The sequence below is a fragment of the Leptodactylus fuscus genome, chromosome 2, assembly GCF_031893055.1.
Source record: "Leptodactylus fuscus isolate aLepFus1 chromosome 2, aLepFus1.hap2, whole genome shotgun sequence".
NCBI classification, from domain to species: domain Eukaryota; kingdom Metazoa; phylum Chordata; class Amphibia; order Anura; family Leptodactylidae; genus Leptodactylus; species Leptodactylus fuscus.
Window position 1 is genome coordinate 170,812,954 of NC_134266.1, and position 19,911 is coordinate 170,832,864.

Consider the following 19,911-nt stretch of genomic DNA (forward strand, 5'->3'; position numbering starts at 1 on the left):
TGATTGGCCAAATTCCGTACTCTGGCCAATCAGTGCTGGCCAATGCATTCTATTAGCTTGATGAAGCAGAGTGTGCACAAGGGTTCAAGCGCACCCTCGGCTCTGATGTAGCAGAGCTGAGGCTGCACAAGGGTTCAAGCGCACCCTCGGCTCTGATGTAGGAGAGCCGAGGGTGCACTTGAACCCTTGTGCACCCTCGGCTCTGCTACATCAGAGCCGAGGGTGCGCTTGAACCCTTGTGCACACTCTGCTTCATCAAGCTAATAGAATGCATTGGCCAGCGCTGATTGGCCAATGCATTCTATTAGCCCGATGAAGTAGAGCTGAATGTGTGTGCTAAGCACACACATTCAGCACTGCTTCATCACGCCAATACAATGCATTAGCCAGTGCTGATTGGCCAGAGTACGTTCAGGACTCCATTCAGGTCCGACCTTAGACTCCGCCTCCTCCGGCAGAGCCAGCGTTGATTGGCCGAATTCCGTACTCTGGCCAATCAGCACTGGCTAATGCATTGTATTGGCGTGATGAAGCAGTGCTGAATGTGTGTGCTTAGCACACACATTCAGCTCTACTTCATCGGGCTAATAGAATGCATTGGCCAGAGTACGGAATTCGGCCAATCAGCGCTGGCTCTGCTGGAGGAGGCGGAGTCTAAGATCACTCCACACCAGTCTCCATTCAGGTCCGACCTTAGACTCCGCCTCCTCCAGCAGAGCCAGCGCTGATTGGCCGAATTCCGTACTCTGGCCAATCAGCACTGGCTAATGCATTGTATTGGCGTGATGAAGCAGTGCTGAATGTGTGTGCTTAACACACACAATTCAGCTCTACTTCATCGGGCTAATAGAATGCATTGGCCAATCAGCGCTGGCCAATGCATTCTATTAGCGTGAACTGAGTTTGCACAGGGGTTCTAGTGCACCCTCGGCTCTGCTACATCAGATTGCTACATCTGATGTAGCAGTGCCGAGTGTGCATCAGATGTGTAGTTGAGCAAAACTGACTCAGCACTGCTAAGTCTCTGCATTCGCATAGGAATGCATTGGCCAGCCTTCGTCCAAACAGCGCTGGCTCTGCCGGAGGAGGCGGAGTCTAAGGTCGGACCTGAATGGAGACTGGTGTGGAGCGATCTTAGACTCCGCCTCCTCCAGCAGAGCCAGCGCTGATTGGTCGAGTTCCGTACTCTGGCCAATCAGCACTGGCCAATGCATTTCTATGGGGAAAAGTTAGCTTGCGAAAATCGCAAACTGACAGGGATTTCCATGAAATAAAGTGACTTTTATGCCCCCAGACATGCTTCCCCTGCTGTCCCAGTGTCATTCCAGGGTGTTGGTATCATTTCCTGGGGTGTCATAGTGGACTTGGTGACCCTCCAGACACGAATTTGGGTTTCCCCCTTAACGAGTTTATGTTCCCCATAGACTATAATGGGGTTCGAAACCCATTCGAACACTCAAACAGTGAGCGGCTGTTCGAATCGAATTTCGAACCTCGAACATTTTAGTGTTCGCTCATCTCTAGTTATTAAGCTTGCTCCTGTTGTAAGGTCTATACTTCATGACTTATTGCACTAAAGGGAAATACTTAGAATATGTTCTTGTATTACCTCTTGCTCATCACAAATGAAATCCTTGATCATTTTGTTAATACCCATCTTTAGTTGACCTGTGTGAGTACTTTACACTTGTAGGCAGCATTAAGGATATTTTAGGAAGCAAAGTAATGATCATTTCATTATATAGGGCATATAAAGTGTCCCTCCAGTATGTTAAAAGCATACATAGCTAACAAAGGGGTAATTCTTTGATATACAGTACAGTTTGCTTCTATTAGAGACTTGTAAGATTATGTAAGTTTCGAGCTGAATCATAGCCAAGTCCTCTCTTCCTGAGTTCTGCTATCATTTTACAGACGGTTTAGTAACCTGTAGTATATAACTATTCTGTTTATGCAGTAATGGCAATCTTTCCATTCACTGACTTTCTGGTGACATTGAGGTGAGCTTGTGCTTACACAATGGCCAGTCTGAACAAGAAGACTAACAATTTGGTAGTCTAAGGCCTGTTTCACATCTGCGTTCAGTATTCCATTTGGAGAATCCGCATGGGGAGCCCTTGAATGGAATACCAAACGTATTGACAAGCGGTGAGCAATGAAAGCACACGGACCCCATAGACTATAATGGGATCTGTGTGTTTTCTGCGCAGTGTCCGCACAAATCATGTGGAGAGGAAAGTAGTTCATGTACTTTTCTCTCCGCATGTTCCATGCGTACTCTGCACAGAAAACACACAGACCTTATTCTAGTCTATAGGGTCCGTGTGCTTTTATCAGATCACCATTTGTCAATACGTTTGATATTCCATTTAGGTGGGTCCCTATGCGGATTCTCCGAATGGAATACCGAAAGTAGATGTGAACCAGGCCTAATCACAGTTGGACTAATCTAAAGATCTGAAATAGATGCAATAGTATTTTTCTTGGATTGCTCCAGATAAGTAAAATAAAAGAAATGCTAAAGCATGTATACTTCAAAATGATGCCCTAACAACTGCTTCCACAAAATAAGATCTCAACAGCTATGCTGAAGTACGAAAAAATATTGAGGAAAATAAAAAACAAAGGCTAAAACAAGCTTGGTATTGAAGGAGTTAAATGCATTTTACTTATTTAATTTTTTTCTCTGAAAAATCTGTAATTACACTAAAATTACATTAGGACAAAATAATACAGTGCAATGAGTGCAAGCAGTGGATAAACCAGAACGCAGTACAATCTAAAAGGCTTTCAGGGTAAAGAACAAGAAGTCCATTGTATAACGTCTCAGTAGGCGCTCTTCCTTACTCAGCATACCCAAATCTCTATCACAATGCATCAGGTCAAACTCAGATAAGCAAACAAGTAAAAGTGGAAATAATGGGAAACTAAATTTAATATGACTTCTAAAGCCACCTTTTTTAAGTCTTCCTTCACATACACCCTTTTCTCCACCTATGTTTATGCTTTTAAACACGCCATGAATTTAAAGCAGTTTTCATTGAATTGTACAAGAATTTCAAGAGTTTCTTCAGTCATTTTCAAGTCCTATTGAGAAACCTATGGAAGAAAAAAAAATGAAGACGCTATACTGCATATTGAGCATGCTTCATTTTGTAAAACACGCTACTACCCCCCCCCCCCAAAAAAAAAAAAAACGCCACCAAAATGCTACAAACAAAAAGGCGTTGGGCCATATGTACTAGTTGATGTAAACTTATAGGGGTTGTCCTGTTTCAGCAAATACATTTTATTGTTTGTATAATGCAAAGTTAGACAATTTTCCAATATACCTTCTATTTCAATTTAAAACAGGGACATCCGCCTTGATAGATTGTTCAGCAGACTCCCGATAAAAAACTACTGTTTCTTACCTGTCCCCCGGCTCCTACGCTGTCGGCCTCCGCTGCTGTCCTTCTGCAATGACGTCGGGCGTCACATGACCCGGAACGCAGGCCGGGTTCATGTGATGTCGGACAACAAGGAAGGAGGCCTGGCCAGGATCGTGGAGAGGTAAATAACAGTGTTTTTTATGTTTCTTACCTCTCCCGGTCCGCCAATCATTATACTCGGGGGTCCGAAAAAGACCCCTGAGTATAATGATAGCAGCGGTAGCGGCTGTCACTGGGCCCTGTGGCAGCTGCCTCTGCTGCTATGGCGGTAGTTACGCCACTGGCCGGGAGCCTTTTGAAGGCTCCCAGGCTTGTCTGCCATTCATTTGTATGGAAGGATGTTTTATATAGCCTACCAAACAAATGCCAATATTTTGCAGTGCATTACAATGCATTAGTGATCAGACCCCCAGGGGTACCATTAAGGGGTCTAATAAATGCAAAAAAAAGAAAAAGAAAAAAAAATATTAAAAATTCAAATCACATAGTACTTAAATACTGTGAAACACATACTCATTAGGTATCCCTGTGTCTGAAAACGTCCACTGTTTTGCCCCTGATAAAAATTTGAATAAAAGTGATCAAAGCATTAGACATTAATTTTCAATGGCACAAGGTAAGAAGGGTCCCCATTTCAGATGTTGGCATTGGAGTCGAGGAGCTTCAAGCTTCTTTTCATTGAATGTTTGTGTTCTTTCCATAATTTCTACAGAAAACAGGCAACTAAAGAGAGCAAATTGGCACCGGCCAAATGAAACTTCCTCAGATGACTTATTGTGAGTTTCAGTGTAGAGCAGGTAAGACTGGTTACAGGGAGCTCAGGCGAGCATCATGGAACCAGGCTGTGTGTACTAACTGTATAGAGGATAATGCCCTCAGGTTACTGTTGCCAGCTCTACATTTTTAGGTCATAGGAAAATTACTTTCCTATTAAAATGCAACAACAGTAAGTTGTTGTGACATCACAATTAGCTTTAATACAGGTAAGTTACTTTGGCCTAGTGACTGTGTTACTATCTGTGTGACTTTCATAAGGGACACCGCTATGGCATCATAAACTGTAGGCTTAAGTGCAAAACAAAGCAACACCGTATTTAATGTAGTAGGTGCACAGGGTTCACCCTGGACCTCCAGCTGTATCTCATGCCACACAGTAAAAAATGGAAACTCAGCCAATACTGAGATCTCTTTCCCGAATAATCCCTTTATAAATGGAAGCCAACAATGCAAATAGCTGATCCTGGACACTGTTACTGATGGGGCACACTGGGCTCCATTATTACTATAGGGACATTATTACTATTGAAGACTCTGTGGGGGCACTATTACTGAATGGGCATTCTGGAACAGCTTTATTACTATTAGGGCATATTAGTCATGGGGCACGCAGGTATTATTATGAATGGGGAACTATAGGGGGCATTAGTAATAATGGGGCACACTGGAGGAGGTTTGTTACTATCAATGACACTGTTACAGGTCTGTGAGAGCCAGAAATCTTGCAATTACTGCAGAAATGACTAATAAGACTCATCACAAACACCATAAGAACAAGAATACCATCTCTATTATTCATCTATAGTACAGCATCCTGTTGTACTTGTTGCTATAGGGCAAAAAATTTCCATGACTTTGCATGCCAGCCTTTGTGGTACCATACAGTATTTATCTAGTAACAGATTTGTGCCAGGAATAGTAATGCAATTCTACATGTCATTGTAGTATAAAGTATGAGCCAATGTTATATTGGACCTGTTATGTCCTCTGGCATTTTGATTTGTATATACTTCACCAAATCTGAATCTCTTATTATTTTTGTGGAGTTTCTCTGGTTAGAGTCCAAAGAAATCTGATCTATTGTATACAATAATTGCTCAACAATACAATAACAATCCAAAAGTAGCAATCAGGATAGGGTAGGGGATTGCTCCTTTCAGATTGTTATTAGTTTCTCTGGTTTCAGAGATATCAGTATCATTACTTTTGACTACTTATAGAAGTGTCAAATTGGTGGCCCAATTACAGTGTAACATGTTTGTAAGGGCTCAAAAAGAAGTAACAATAGGAAAATTCCTTTATGTCAGGACTACAGTGTAACTCTTTACAGAGCTGATGGTTGATTTTAACTACTGAGCGACTGTTGTGGCCACATTGTAGAAAGATTGTATGTAACTTAGTTTCATTCATTTGGACTGCAGGTGTAACTCAGTAGTTACAATCAACCTACAATTAGTTACAATATAACCTTGGCCTTTACATGACATGACTGTATTTAGAAAGTGGATCTCAATGCCAGTTCATTAAAATTCTCTATCAGAGAAATAATAGGAAACATCAGCTTGGCAATAAAACAAGACATGTGGATGGAGGTGAATCACGTCCCTTTATACAGTCATTTCCAGTACATACCTAAAAATGGAGGTCCCGGCATCACTGAGGCTATAGGTAAAAACTTGGTACAGTATATTCATCCAATTATCTGAGGAGCTCCTGTTCTGCCATGTTTTCTGAATCCCTTGTTATCAAGGCCAAGCGTGCATATGTCATTTCAGTCAATTCTCCTCACTAACAGTATAGACCCTTGGTTCATTTACTTTGAGGCTCATGTATAAGTTAAGAGTTAGAAGGTTGGTTTTATTTGTCTAAGTCTGTTGTTTCCACCACCTCTATACAATCCCGATGACAATATTGTGTATGGTTATTTTTGCTTTTTTTTCCTAAAACAGTGCCACATCTGTTTATAGGCTATCTGAGATCTTTCAGCTCAGCTGTATTTCTGAAGAAAGTAGCCATATTTTTCTGATTCTGACTACATCCTTAAAAGGGTTGTCCAGGCAAAATTGAACATCCCTTTTAAATATTTAATCAGGCAGAGGCAGTGAAATTTTTTTAAAAAAATGCATACTCACCTGTCCGCAATGCCTCGGTGTCCTCCGGTGCTTCTCCCGATTCTTCTGCTCCAGTGGCTTCTCCCAGGTCTTTTCTGGGGCTCCACTCAAGCCGCTATTTGGCCTCAGTAGTCACGTGACCGCTGAGGCCAATCAGTGGCCTCAGCAGGCCTCAGAAAGAGACCCGTGATGTCAAAGGTAATGACATTGCATGCCATTCGCTGATTGGCCAATTAGCGGCTTCAGCGGAAATGGCTTCTACTCTGGTAGAGATCTGTTCAGCAGAAAGACCGGAACTTGGCGGGAGGACACTGGTGCATCAAAGACAGGTGAGTATGCATTTTCTTATTTTTTTCAATTCCCCCAGCTGATTTAAAAGTTAAAGGGGTTGCCCATTTTTACCTGGACAACCCCTTTAATGTTTTCCTCTTCTTGATATTTTGTATGATAGGATACTACAGGATGCAACATGGTTTTTGTTGTTGCTGTTGTTGTTGTTGTTGTATTAATATAGATAAGCCATAATGGAAAAATCCCAAAACTATAAAACAAAACAAAAACCTCTCTCTGTTGTTTTATATTTCATCTGAACATCTGTAGCAGTCTACAGCACAAACCAGAGACATCCTACAACTTAATCCTTTGTGGTTTCCTGCAGTGCAAATTTCATTGTTAAAGCTCAAATCCTTAGCTCATTTCCTTAGACTTTTGTTGTTAAAGCTTTGTAACTAATCCTGTAACCTTAAATTTAGAGAATAGATATAATGGATACTGATTTTACACAGTAGGATCTGTTTCAAATAAAATATCATATCTGTAGTAATACATTCTTACATACCTCCCAACCATCACTGATTCAGAGGCACAGCCCTAGATTCTGGGTCCTGTACTACTGTCCCAGTTGGCGGGAGGTATGTCCCAGCTTCAACACATCTGAATCTGGAGGATACAGATGGTTGAATACAATGGTGAAGCAGATGCTGTCTTCTCCCTGCTTCACCATTCCGCCCCTGTGTGATCTGGCCCAGGGTGCTGTAGGTGCGATGCGATAACGTCATTCACATTCCAGTTCTAGCAGAAGGAAGCTAGAACTGCAGAATTCTAAGAAAGAATGAGATATTTTATGAACCCTTGTTGTAACAAAATTCTTTTTTATTTTTACTCGACGACAGACAATAGGAAAATCTGCTTTTTTGACCCAAAGCCAAGAGTGGATTTACAAGGAATAGGAAAGCACTTATACTTCTCCCCTTCCGCTAAATCTACTTCTGGCTTTGGCTTAAAAAAACTCATAGCTTTTCCGCAAAGTGTGGCCTCAGTCTAAATCCCTCTTTCTTGCTAATATAAGTATCACTACAACAAGTGACTGTCTGCTTTCTCTAGCATCATGTCTTCCCTCTGAAACTGAATCTTTCAAAGATTGATCTACTGCCGTTTCCTCCACCTACTAACTGACCCAACCCTGATATTCCATTCCACTCCATTTTAGTCTGTGGTCTTACCATATTATGCCATACTATATCCAATCACAAGCACCTTATATACCTGAACCTCAAAAAAGTTTCAAGACTTGGACCTTTTCTTACCATTGAAACCTTTGATTGTATCAATATTTTTTGCCCATGACCATTTTTGCACAATAATTTAGGACTTTGTACCTTCTTTTACAACCCCTTGACTTTTTTCCAAAAAGTAATCGCAGTCTTGATGAATCGCCTCCTTATTATGTATTCAGAATTTCGCAATCATTTAGCAAAGTTTGCATCAAATTCAATGTAGCATTTTCTCTATGTAAGGCACTATTTTACGTTACAGATGAAACAAAGTTTAACATTACAAAGCCATTAAAGTCTATGTAAGATGTCAAATGATGAACTCTGTGTCACAGTGTAATAAACACGTTATTTATAATCTTATGTCTCATATATCAAAATAGGAAAATATAACAGAGAACGAACCTTACTGCCCATTCCAAACAATCACAGAATAGATGATGTTACTAACAGAACATCTATGTGAATCGAGTAAGCTGATCCCTCCTAGCATGCGTTGTCTGGAGGGAGGCAACTGAAAAGGTCTTTTTGTATTTGTTTCTATGAACTATGAGACTCCCTTGTGTCCACTCCATTGTGTCATCTCTGGATTCAGCAGCAGTATGACCCCAATAATGGCCAGTATTGTTTGACTATAACCCTAAACTTACTCTTGGGCTGTAATGTCTCTATCACATGTACATTTCAAAGTCCTATGTTAGGTCATTCATTAGGATTATGAGACTGGGTGTCCAGTTCCTCTATCTGAATGTGGCTGCAGGTTAAGCTTACACTTTGCCACTCCATACATTCTCTATGGGACTGCCGGAAACCCCCGAGTACATTGCTTGGCTATCTACCTCAGTCCCTTAGGAGTGAATTAAGTAGCCACAAGGGCATCCCACTATGTACATTGTCTTTTAGGGTCTAAACTCTGTTTTATGTAATGAGCAGCAAAATTCCATTGTTCACATAAATACAATTTTTTATTGTTTTTATGTGTTTCATATAATATTTCTTTGTTGCTAATATACCTGGCCATTTTCACCTGGGCTATATTCAACACACCGTGTGCCACCGTATTGAGCTTGATATTCTCCCTTAGAAGTAATACTACTTTGTCAGAAAAAAGGAGCCATTAGCTAGAGGTCTCATATTGTACCGACACTTTTTGGAACAGAAATTTGGTGGTGAGCCAAGTACAAGCTGGCATTTTTCTGTAGGTGTGCCACATTTCTCAATCAGAATGCATTATGTCTTTCTGGTACATCATCTATTCTATGAAATAGAGCAGCAAAAATCCATTGTGTTAAATAACATCAGAATTACAGCACAAGCAAGAGAAAGTCACCTACCCTATATAACAAGCATCCAATGCTAGTGGCATTGTGGAACCAGCTGGATCAGAGGGCAGCTAAGCAAGATTTTCTTGTTTCATTCATCTCATTCCAATAGAGTCAGACAAACGTTAAATTTGCTTCCTCTAATCTCACGCAAGCAAACTGTTATAAATGAACAGCACAAGTTCTAGACTAAACTTAAAATGAAGCAAAGTATGGAAAAGTTAAGGACGTGGTCTGTTTTGGCCGTCATAAGGCAATGATGGGTCATGTGCCAAAGATGCACCATAACTATTTCCAACTACACCATCTAAAACACATAATAAATTCCCCCCAATGTTTGGCTTCTGTCTTAAAGTAATTCATAATAACATATTTTAAGTGGTTGCCTTTATTTTCACTTGTTCTGTATAGTGTCAGAGCCAAATGTGTAATTCTGGTAGCCAAAAAGAGTTTGCAGATGAAAATATGAAAGAATTGTTTTGTGCCTGAGTAAAAAATGTTTCCTACAGTATACTGTAAACTTACAAATACAATATATTTATTCACTTCAAAAAATACATTACTTCTCTCCTCTACTATGATTAAAGTAATACATTGTTATGTTTGCAGAACAGAAGAAACTGGTTTTATATAATGAAAATAGTTGTTGAAAAGTGGAATTTGTAATCATTCTGTAAATTTTAGCTAGCCATACAATATTGTCTGTATTGAACACACAAACATGATAAAACGTTTTCATAAAATGAAAGTAGATTTATAGGTAACTATTAGAGATGAGCGAACAGTGAAATATTCGAGATTCGATATTCGTTTTGAGTAGAGCCTCAATATTCGACTACTCGATCGAATATCGAATCCCATTATAGTCTATGGGAAAAAATGCTCGTTTCAGGGGAAACCACTATTCGACTAAAGGAGAGTCACCAAGTCCACGAGTACCAGGAGGAGAGTGTTTAGGAGCAGCGCTGTGCAATTAAAGCGCACGGACCCCATTATAGTCTATGGGGACCGTGCGCTTTAACTGCACAGCGCTTGCAGTTGCGCTGATAAAAAGTCAGCTCCCTTGTAACAGCAAGCTGCCAGCTCTCCCGACGAGCAAAGACGAGCCTGCTGCAGAACCAGCGTTGATTTGCCACAGGCGCGTCCTTGCTAGTCAGGAGAGCTGGCAGCTTGCTGTTATGAGGGAGCTGACTCTCTTTCTCATAGGAATGAATTGACCAGCGTTGATTGGCCAGTGTACAGCATTCGGCCAATCAACGCTGGTCCTGCCGGAGGCTCGTCTGTGAGGAGGCAGAGTCTAAAATCGGAGTTTAAAATGAGTTTAAAATGATAGGATCCCTTTAATAGTACACCATTCGGCCAATCAACGCTGGTTCTGCCGGAGGCTTGTCTGTGAGGAGGTGGAGTCTAAGATCGGACCACAGCAGTCTCCATTGTGGTCCGATCTTAGACTCCACCTCCTCACAGACAAGCCTCCGGCAGAACCAGCGTTGATTGGCTGAATGGTGTACTATTAAAGGGATCCTATCATTTTAAACTCAATTTTTTCTGCCTAACACGTAGGAATAGCCTTAAGAAAGGCTATTCATCTCCTACCTTTAGATGTCTTCTCCTCGCCACCGTTTGGTATATAATCCGTTTTTTTGTCGGTATGCAAATGAGTTCTCTTGCAGCACTGGGGGCGGGCCCCAATGCTGCAAGAGAACTCTCCAGCACCGCCTACATCTTCTTCAGGAACGGGTCTTCTTCGCGTCTTCTTCCAGGGGTTGGTTTCAAACTTCTAGGCCTCGGGCCAAGGGCAAAGCCGACTGCGCATGCCTGCCAGCCGCAAGAGGATGGCCGCTTACAATACTGTGCTGCGAGAGAACTCATTTGCATACCAGCGAAAACCGGGTTTCTATGGAATGGTGGTGCGGAGAAGACTAAGCTTTCTTATAGGGGTTGGCCACTTTCAGAGCAATATTGGCAAACAAATGTACAATAAAAAGATATACAATTTTCCAATATACTTTCTGTATCAATTCCTCACGGTTTTCTAGATACAGAAAGTATATTGGAAAATTGTATATCTTTTTATTGTACATTTGTTTGTCAATATTACTCTGAAAGTGGCCAACCCCTTTAAGGCTATTCCTACGAAATCGGCAGAAAAAATTGAGTTTAAATGATAGGATCCCTTTAAGGAAAATGGAGAGGTTCCAATCACACTTTGTTATGCGGCTCAATCACTTTTCCAAATGAATGGAAAATGTTTAATAAATAGTACTGAAAAGTCATTCAAAGTTGGAACAGAACTTTACAGTAGTGCTCCACTGCATCTATTTCAAATGGGATCCCCAATAGGGGATATCCCTCTGTGATTTCTTTATGCTCTAACAGGAAAACAGTTTCAAGTGCTTCTGGAGTATCCCCATCAGGTAGTGGCCTATTTACATAGGCCCAGGCCACCAATCCCAACAGGCCCAGGCCACCAATCCCAACAACTACCGCTATTATTATAATCTGGGGTCTTTTCAGACCCACGAGTATAATAATCAGAGCCCCAGGGAAGTGAGGGAACATAATAAACGCTGTTACTCACCTCTCCTGGATCCAATATTACTCCAAGCAGGCTTCGGGCCTGTATAGTAATGTCCCAGATGTCACGTGGAATGTACCATAAAGGCCCGAAGCCTGTGCTAGCTCTCCGGATCCAGGAGAGGTGAGTTAGTAACAGCATTTATTAGGTTTCTTGACATCCCCTGGGTTTCTGATTATTATACTCCAGAGTCTGAAAAGACCCCAGAGTATAATAATAATTTATGGGTGGACCTCTATGGGGCATAATAGAGGTTGGGGGGCAGCTTTGAGGCATAATAGAGGTTGCAGGGTCCACTATGACCCTGCAACCTCTATTATGTCCCATAGTGGCGCACTCAACCTCTATTATGCCCCACAGTCTATTGTGCCACTGTGTCTTTTGATCATCCACCTCAGGCAGCAGAGAGGCTAGATTCACCACTGAATCAATTACAGAAAATCATCCAGTAATGTCTGAACTTCAAGCATCACATAAGGTGAAAGTGTGCGGGCTTTTTGATCAGTTAACAGTGGCACTGCAGCCAGCTTTTCTGTAGATAATCCATGAACAAATTATTCAAAAAGATACTTAATTCAACAAGATTTCTGTGCTTTCTTGTCTTGACTTGAATATTTTCCCTTCTATGTTTTTTTTTTTAATAATAATTTCTACATTCTCCCACTTCAGGAACAATGGGCAATGGAGCTAAAGTCTAGTGCTTTGGTTACTATGGACAAGCTCTTGAGATATTTTTACTTGAGGCTCAATCACTCTCATGTAAAGTCAATATAAACATAAAGTAAAAGGCATCCATAAAATGACTATTCAGTATTTCACTTGTAACACTAAGCAGAATGAAATTACTGTAGAAGGTTTCCTGTGTTTCCATTAGTTTATATGTACTGTGCCCAATAAAAGAATGGCTTTCTTGGAATAGTATAAGTTTAATATTACTTTGCCATAAAAGTGTTACTATAACAGTACATGACTAGTGTAACTATAAACGTGTACTCATTCTCTTTAAGGAGAGTATATCATTGCCTATATTGTTTTTTTAACTAAGCATATCTTTACATAATCTTTAGAAAGGCATACCTGGCTTACTTTGATCCTTGCAGCTATTTTTGAACCCACTTTAGGTTTGGACTGAGCATACAGCGCATGCGCAAGATTTTAATTGCGTCAACGCAACTACCTGCTCTAGGAGCAGTGAAGAGGTGTCGAAGAAGGGATCATCTTTCAAGAAGGGGTGGTGAGCAATGAAAGTGGCTGATGATGCGGATGTGCTCTGGATAATGCCCCCTGTACTTCCTGAAGGTTAATTTGCATATGAAGAAAAACAGATTTTTTTCAAAAATGGTTGCAAGGATCAAGGAAAGACAGGTATGCCTAGAATAGCATTTCTAAAGGGTATTTAAAGATATGCTTAGTTATTTTTTTATTTTTATAAAAAATAAACCAAAAAATAAGATATAAAACACTCTCACCTGTATTTGTATATACAAGAAATAATAACCTTTCCTTTATACTTTTCTATATTTTTGGATCCAGTCCTGGATATGGCTCAAAAAATGCCTCAAAAATATCATGTATGAATATAGCCTAAGGCTGGTCTTACACGGCCGTAATTTAAGTCCACAATTGAGGGTTTTCAATTGCGGACCATTTGCGGACACATTATATTCAATGCGGCCTCTTCCACCACCGGATATTTTATCCATGGTGTGGCCGGGCTGCAACCGTGGTCCGCAATTTATAGGACTTGTCTGTAATGGCCATGAATTGCAGCACTGCACGGACTCGCCATTAGAACTCGATGGGCGAGTGCGGCAGGACATGGAGTCTATGCCGATCAGCAACTTGCGGACTGTACATTCAATACGGTGGTGTAAGACCAACCTTAGGGAAAATGACAGCAAGAATAAGTTGAGTTGGTCTGGGCAACTCTTCTACTCCTGCAAGCTTTGAACTGTGAAGCAAATAAATTCTTAAAATAAAGTTAAATGCTTAGCTCATGTACTCACCACTGTAATGGCGTCATTCAGTAAGGATTCCCCAAATACTAAAATGTACAGTTGTTCATTTACTTGGATATTTTCAAAAACTGCCAGAACGGCCACTGGGTCCACGGCTGAAATTAGACTGCCAAACAGCAGGCATTGCAGTAAAGAGATGTTTAATAGCCCGAAAGCTTCAATCTGACAAATCCCAAACAAAGATATGCCAATACCAAAAGCATTCCATAGAGTGCCAACCACGGCATACAGGAATATTGTGCCCACATTGTCAAAGAAGGGGCGTGTGGGCAGAAAGTAGCCAGCATCTAGTACAATTGGAGGTAGAAGATACAGGAAAAAGACATCTGTCTTCATAGCAGGAGGAGACTTTTCATTGACAGCAAATATAATTCCACCAAGAAGAAGTCCAACCAGGATAAGTAGGCAGCTCTCTGGTACTATGGTATGTAACCTGTGGTATAGGTGGAAGCCTGTATAGAAAAAAACCAAAATAAGCTGAGATAAATTTATAGTATAGGCCACATAGTGTAGGCAAACTTTAGCACTCCAGCTGTTGTAAAACTACAACTCCCAGCATGCATACTTGACCTGCTGTTCTTGGAACGCTCATGGAAGTGAATGGAGCATGTAGGGAATTGTAGTTTCACCGCATCTGGAGTGCCGATGGTTGCTGAACCCTGCTCTAGGGAGTCCTTTGTAACTTTTGTGTCAAACTGCAGAATCACATCATAATCCCATTCATTCACATGGTACTGATATACTGGTATATATTGATGTATATAGCAGCTGATAAAGGCTAGTTCTTCCATAATTTTCATGATAACCCCACTAAACTGAACATGCTGAATATCAACCCAGTAAAGCAACACACATCTGTAACTTAACATGTAATACACATAGTGAAACCCTTGAAGTATGGAAACTCATCTGACAACCATGACTATTAACCTTTGTTGTTTGCTTAGCTATGGAGGCCATACTTGGGACACATTTATCCAATGTAAAACAGAATGTACTAATACATGATAGAGAAGAAATGTGCCCTCTTTACCTATAAGCCTGTGAACAAAGGCACTGAGTCATCTGCAAACCAGGTATTGAGATCATGTAACAAGGATACACTTACCTTGTTTAGATGAAACTTAGTAAGAGAACAGCACATGGTTTTTGTACGATTTATACTTTTTCAAAGATCTAATAATTTTAGCAACCAGTTTTTATATGAATATAATACACAGCGATGTTCATTGAAGAAAAGTGCAGGTACCTAGACATTAGACAACTAAAGCATCAGCCAAGTGTAAGGAGCCTGGAACACCACAATAACCACACTGTTATGAGTATATGTTTGGTAAGGATAGACGGTATTTGCCTAAATATTAACAATTATTTGTCTATGCTTTAGCTTTATGTGTGAGAAGAAACCAGTAATAATCTATTAGACAGTAGATACACAATTAAAGAGGTTGTTATCCTCCATGTCTTCCTACAGCACATCCATTATGATAAAACATCAGGTTCTGTCCATTTTGGCTAGAAATTGGCTGTGGTGGTCACCTGACATGTCACAGAAGAACAATAGAAGCTATAGGAGACAATACAGACTGATGGCATGTGAATAGAGCTCTATTAGTAAATATATTGCATGGCTTACATTTTTTGCCTTTATGCATTATTCTTTATTTTTTATAGAAGGGTATCATAGGATGAGGAGGCAGTGACCCCTAACATGCTACATTACATTACAAGTATGTATGTCGGTAAAGCTAGCAATCTGCAGGTGTGGATGGCTGTATATGGAATATGTAGGTCTACACAATATATAAGCTTTTTAAACATATTTGTCCTATGCTTCTGACATATGTCAGTTTGCAGAGATAAATATTTTATTCTTTATGTAAATGACATAAATGGTGCATTGGGGCATACTGTATATTGCCTTATGTATTGCCCTATACCCCATGCACTGATACAGTGAAATCTGATAGTAAGCTTCCTTTAAAGCTCTATAAATACAGTGTTGTCAATTATTGTCCATGTATGTCGCTAATATACTGTACATGGGAAAGTTCCCCAAGGGCAAACCTTTCTTGCTACTATACACTATGTCAATGCAAGAAAGAAGCCATTTGTGAACATCAGTATAAAAGACTTCTTCATGTGAGTTGCTCAGTTACTAGAACTGGTTGAGTCACAACAAAAAACATTGTGGCCTCTTAGATATATTGTTGTGGGATACATGTTCAGATTCTGAAATAAAGCATTGCTTTCTCAGTGTTATGATCTGTATACTGTATACACTGTAGAGTAAGAGGAGAAGGTTCACACATGATGATAATGTTCTTCCTGTGCTCTTGTAATTGCAAATACTGTACCACAATTATTTGTCCTCAGAAAGCACTGGCATTACTTGTGGCCAACCACATATAAATAGATGGATAGGATGCTGAGAATTGTATTATTTTATCCTTATCTAGAAGTCCCATCTGTAGATCTGCTGCCAAATGAATGCAATTAGAGATGTATTATAATTCAGTGTTATTGTAACCCAGCCTGTGAAGGAGAAGCTTCTCAATTATTCATCTCTAATAATCAAGAAGAGAACTACATAATTATCAAATATACAGGGATAAGATACATGTTAGGCCGGTTCACATCTGCATTTGGTATTCTATTCGGGAAGTCCACTTGGGGACCCCTGAACGGAAACCTATAGGCATTAAAAAGCTTTTAGCTAAGAAACCAAGCAAACCCCATAGTCTACAATGGGGTCCTTGTATTTTCCGCATGAATCATGTGGAGAGAAAAGCACTGCAAGCAACACTTTTCTCTCCACATGATTCATGCGGACACCGCACAAAAAACACACGGACCCCATTATAGTCTATGGGGTCTGCGTGGTTTCTTAGTTAACCACTTTTTAATGCGTATAGCTTTCCGTTCACGGTGGAGGGAGGGGGAGTTTTGGCATTGGCTCAAAAAAAAACACAGGAAAATCAGCAACAAAAATAAGCTGTGTTTCAGCAACGACAGGCCTTACCCTAAGGTCAGGGCCCCACATGGCTTAAATGCCATGGCAAAAAATGTGATATTTTAACCCATTTATGCTGGTAATAATGGAACTCTAGGCATAAACAGGTTAAAGACCCTGCAAAAATGACCCTTGTAGCGAATTCCATCGACGCATTGAAGAAAAATACGAGCGCAGAAATGCTGCAATTTTAAAAACTGTCGCCGTTTTGGAAATTGCAGCATGTCAATTATAATAATAACACTGTCAGTTTCCCTATAGATATAACTGAAGCAGAAAGTCTGCAGAGGAAACCTCTGAGGACAATCTGTGAAAAGCGCTGCAGGAAAAACCACAATGTGCTTCTGCCACTACATGGGGCCTTAGCCTTAAGGCGTTTTCTGAAAGTTACATAGTGATGATCATGTTGCTCATCTATTTGAATACAGTGCAGTATTTGTCTGAGCACATTGGGTATTGGTATTGCAGCTCAGCCCCATTAGCTGGAATGGGACTGAGCTGCAAACAAACCACACAATGAATGATCATATAGAGGAAGCAGCAGTCATATGTGCACCACTTCAAGCAGCTAATACGATACTACATATGTCTTCAATATGTAATGTTCAGAAATCCCATTTAGGAGCCCCACGTGGCATAAACACCGCTGTTTCGCCGCAGCAGGAAAAGCCGTAGCAAAAACCGCAGCCACTTTTAGCAAATCCCATCCACACATTACAGAAAAATATGTGCTGCGGAAATGCTGCGATGTTCAAAACCATTGTGGTCTTAAATCTATAGCACCACATATTCTGCATCGCTGTCCTATATAGCGCTCACAATCTAACCTCCTTATCAGTATGTCTTTGTAGTGTGGGAGGTTATTAGAGTGCCTAGAGAACATACAAGTTCCTTACAGATGTTGTTCTTGGTCGCCACAAGGTCACCACTAAGCCCCATACTATACTCACATGACAGTGTTGCTGCACCATCCTCCATACAGTGTTGTAACATAGCATCTTATGGAGCTTATACAGTTATTTTCATGCTAGATCTCTAGGAATCCAACAAAGAAAACTGTGTATGCCTCTGCATGAAATATGCTATGGTCTATAAGGGTCTTATTTCTTATTATGTGCAACTGTTCAGCTGTAATACAACCATATGCGATAGATCCGTATTCACTAGAGTTGAGTGATCAGGAAAGATCTGATCCCGATCGGCAATCGAGCAAATTTCACGATCGTGATCGGCTGGAAAATGATCGAAAATCAGATTTTAAAAATGATCCTAAAATCTCAAGATCGGCTCAACCCCAGTAATCACATGAAACGGTCAGGAATCTCCACACAAACCCATGTAAAATGTGCCCATTGGAAAATGATCACAGCAAATGAAGTGTCTTTTCATTTATAGCGCTGCTCATCACCCCAGTCATGGAGAAAAGTTACGTGGAGTTCTGTATGTCATGCGTTACCAAGCACATGAGAATAAATAGTGTGGGCTTAATCTCATGATAGTTGTCATTGTCAGGTCTATGATGGGATACACACTGAGCTTAGTCATTGCTGCCTCAATGGGACAGGCACAGAGGTGTGTCATTCACACAGTCGCTTGTAGCTTCCAGGCAATAATAAGTCCATTTAGTTAATGCGAAATTTCACTTTGGTGCCAGTTTTAGAAATTTAACAGAGAATTGCACAATTTGGAATCTACCAGGTACAATCTCTTTAGAGTGGCTCCAATCTGATCACTTGGGGTATTGCAGGAATCTAAGAATTGACAATCGCTCTGCAAGTCAGCAGCATAGGCTATCAATAGACTACTAATGTACAGTACGTGGCTACAGAACAGATTCACAAAGGCTACCATAAACAGCTCTTGCAGGACACATGGGGAATCTTATAATGTTAAAGGGCTTGTCCATCATTACAAAACCTGGCTGCTTAATTCCAATAACAGTGCCACTCCTGAGAACAGGCTGTCACTATAACAGGCGTAGACTGCAATATCAGACCCAACCTATGAAGAGGCACAGTACTGTTTTTTTTAGAAGGAATAAACCCCGTTGTCCTCATACTGAGCATCTTCTTTAAATGAGTAAATTGCAGGTTATGATATAGGATGATAATTTCCTTATACATATATAGCATATAAAGCATATGGGCAATGTAGCATTAGTATATAGTAGCATTAAATGGTGTTTGACATATGACATAATGGCACCTGTCAGCCTCTCCAGGTCTAAAATTAAACATGCCATGATGTATTAATATACAGTAATGTTACACAATAATAAATGCTCGTCCTACTCTGTCACCCATGCACCCAAGCTGCGGGATAGGTAGACCCTTTGTATATAAAGTAACTTAAAGTAAATGTCAGTCACAATATCAACAGTCACAATGACAACCATCAGATCTACTCACCGATCTTTGCAAGGGAAGCCAGCAGAATCCATAGAGTGATCTCAAATGGCACCTGTACATGGGGGTAGTCAAGTGTGAAGACTGGCAGCCGAGTCTCTGATGGGCTTACCCCTTGGTGGGTGCTGGTCTCTGGATTGGAGCCAGGAGAAGAACTAGTTAATCGGGTGAATGTGATGAGACAGATGGATAAGGAGTACAGCAAGCATCGTCGCATTTGCTGGGTCATGGTGTATCACTCTAATTCTAGTAATAAGCATACAGATGTGCCCTGGTTACTGTACATGGGAGGGTCACGCCGGCATTGGCACCATCCCTGGCAGCACTAGTTAATTACAATTAGTGCCATCAGTAAAAGCAGAGAAGTGATTCAGAGAGACCTTGCACTAACTTCCTGCCTTGTCTTCAGGAGTCTCATAGTGGGAACAGGTGCTGTACATGGTGCCCGCCCATCAGGCCTGGCACAGCCCAGTAGCTCGTCCCCAACCCCGCCTGTCTGACAGGGTGTTCTCTCCAGCAGCCCAGAGCAAATCTGTGTCCTAGTATAGAGAAGAATAGAGAATACAGGTTGTTCTCTAAGGTAATGGAGGCTGGGCAAAAATAACAACTCTATAGTTACTGTAGTAACCTCAGGACGTTCGAGCTGGAGTGCAGACAAGTTGTATGGCTGGGTTAAGCTGGGTTGCAGGATTTCAGGAAAGCC

General features: G+C 40.8%; 1 protein-coding gene across 1 annotated transcript in view; it reads right to left on the minus strand.

The window, feature by feature from the left end:
- LOC142195376 (sodium/hydrogen exchanger 2-like) overlaps positions 1 to 19,614 on the minus strand; it is a 67,924-nt gene extending 48,310 nt beyond the window's left edge. Inside the window, exons 1-2 of the mRNA XM_075265119.1 lie at positions 19,212 to 19,614; positions 13,779 to 14,242 (exon numbers count right to left, since the gene is read on the minus strand). Of these exons, the coding sequence (XP_075121220.1) occupies positions 13,779 to 14,242; positions 19,212 to 19,437 (690 nt within the window). The 5' untranslated portion in view covers positions 19,438 to 19,614. The remainder of the gene's footprint in view (positions 1 to 13,778; positions 14,243 to 19,211) is intronic.
- Positions 19,615 to 19,911: the final 297 nt, after the last annotated feature.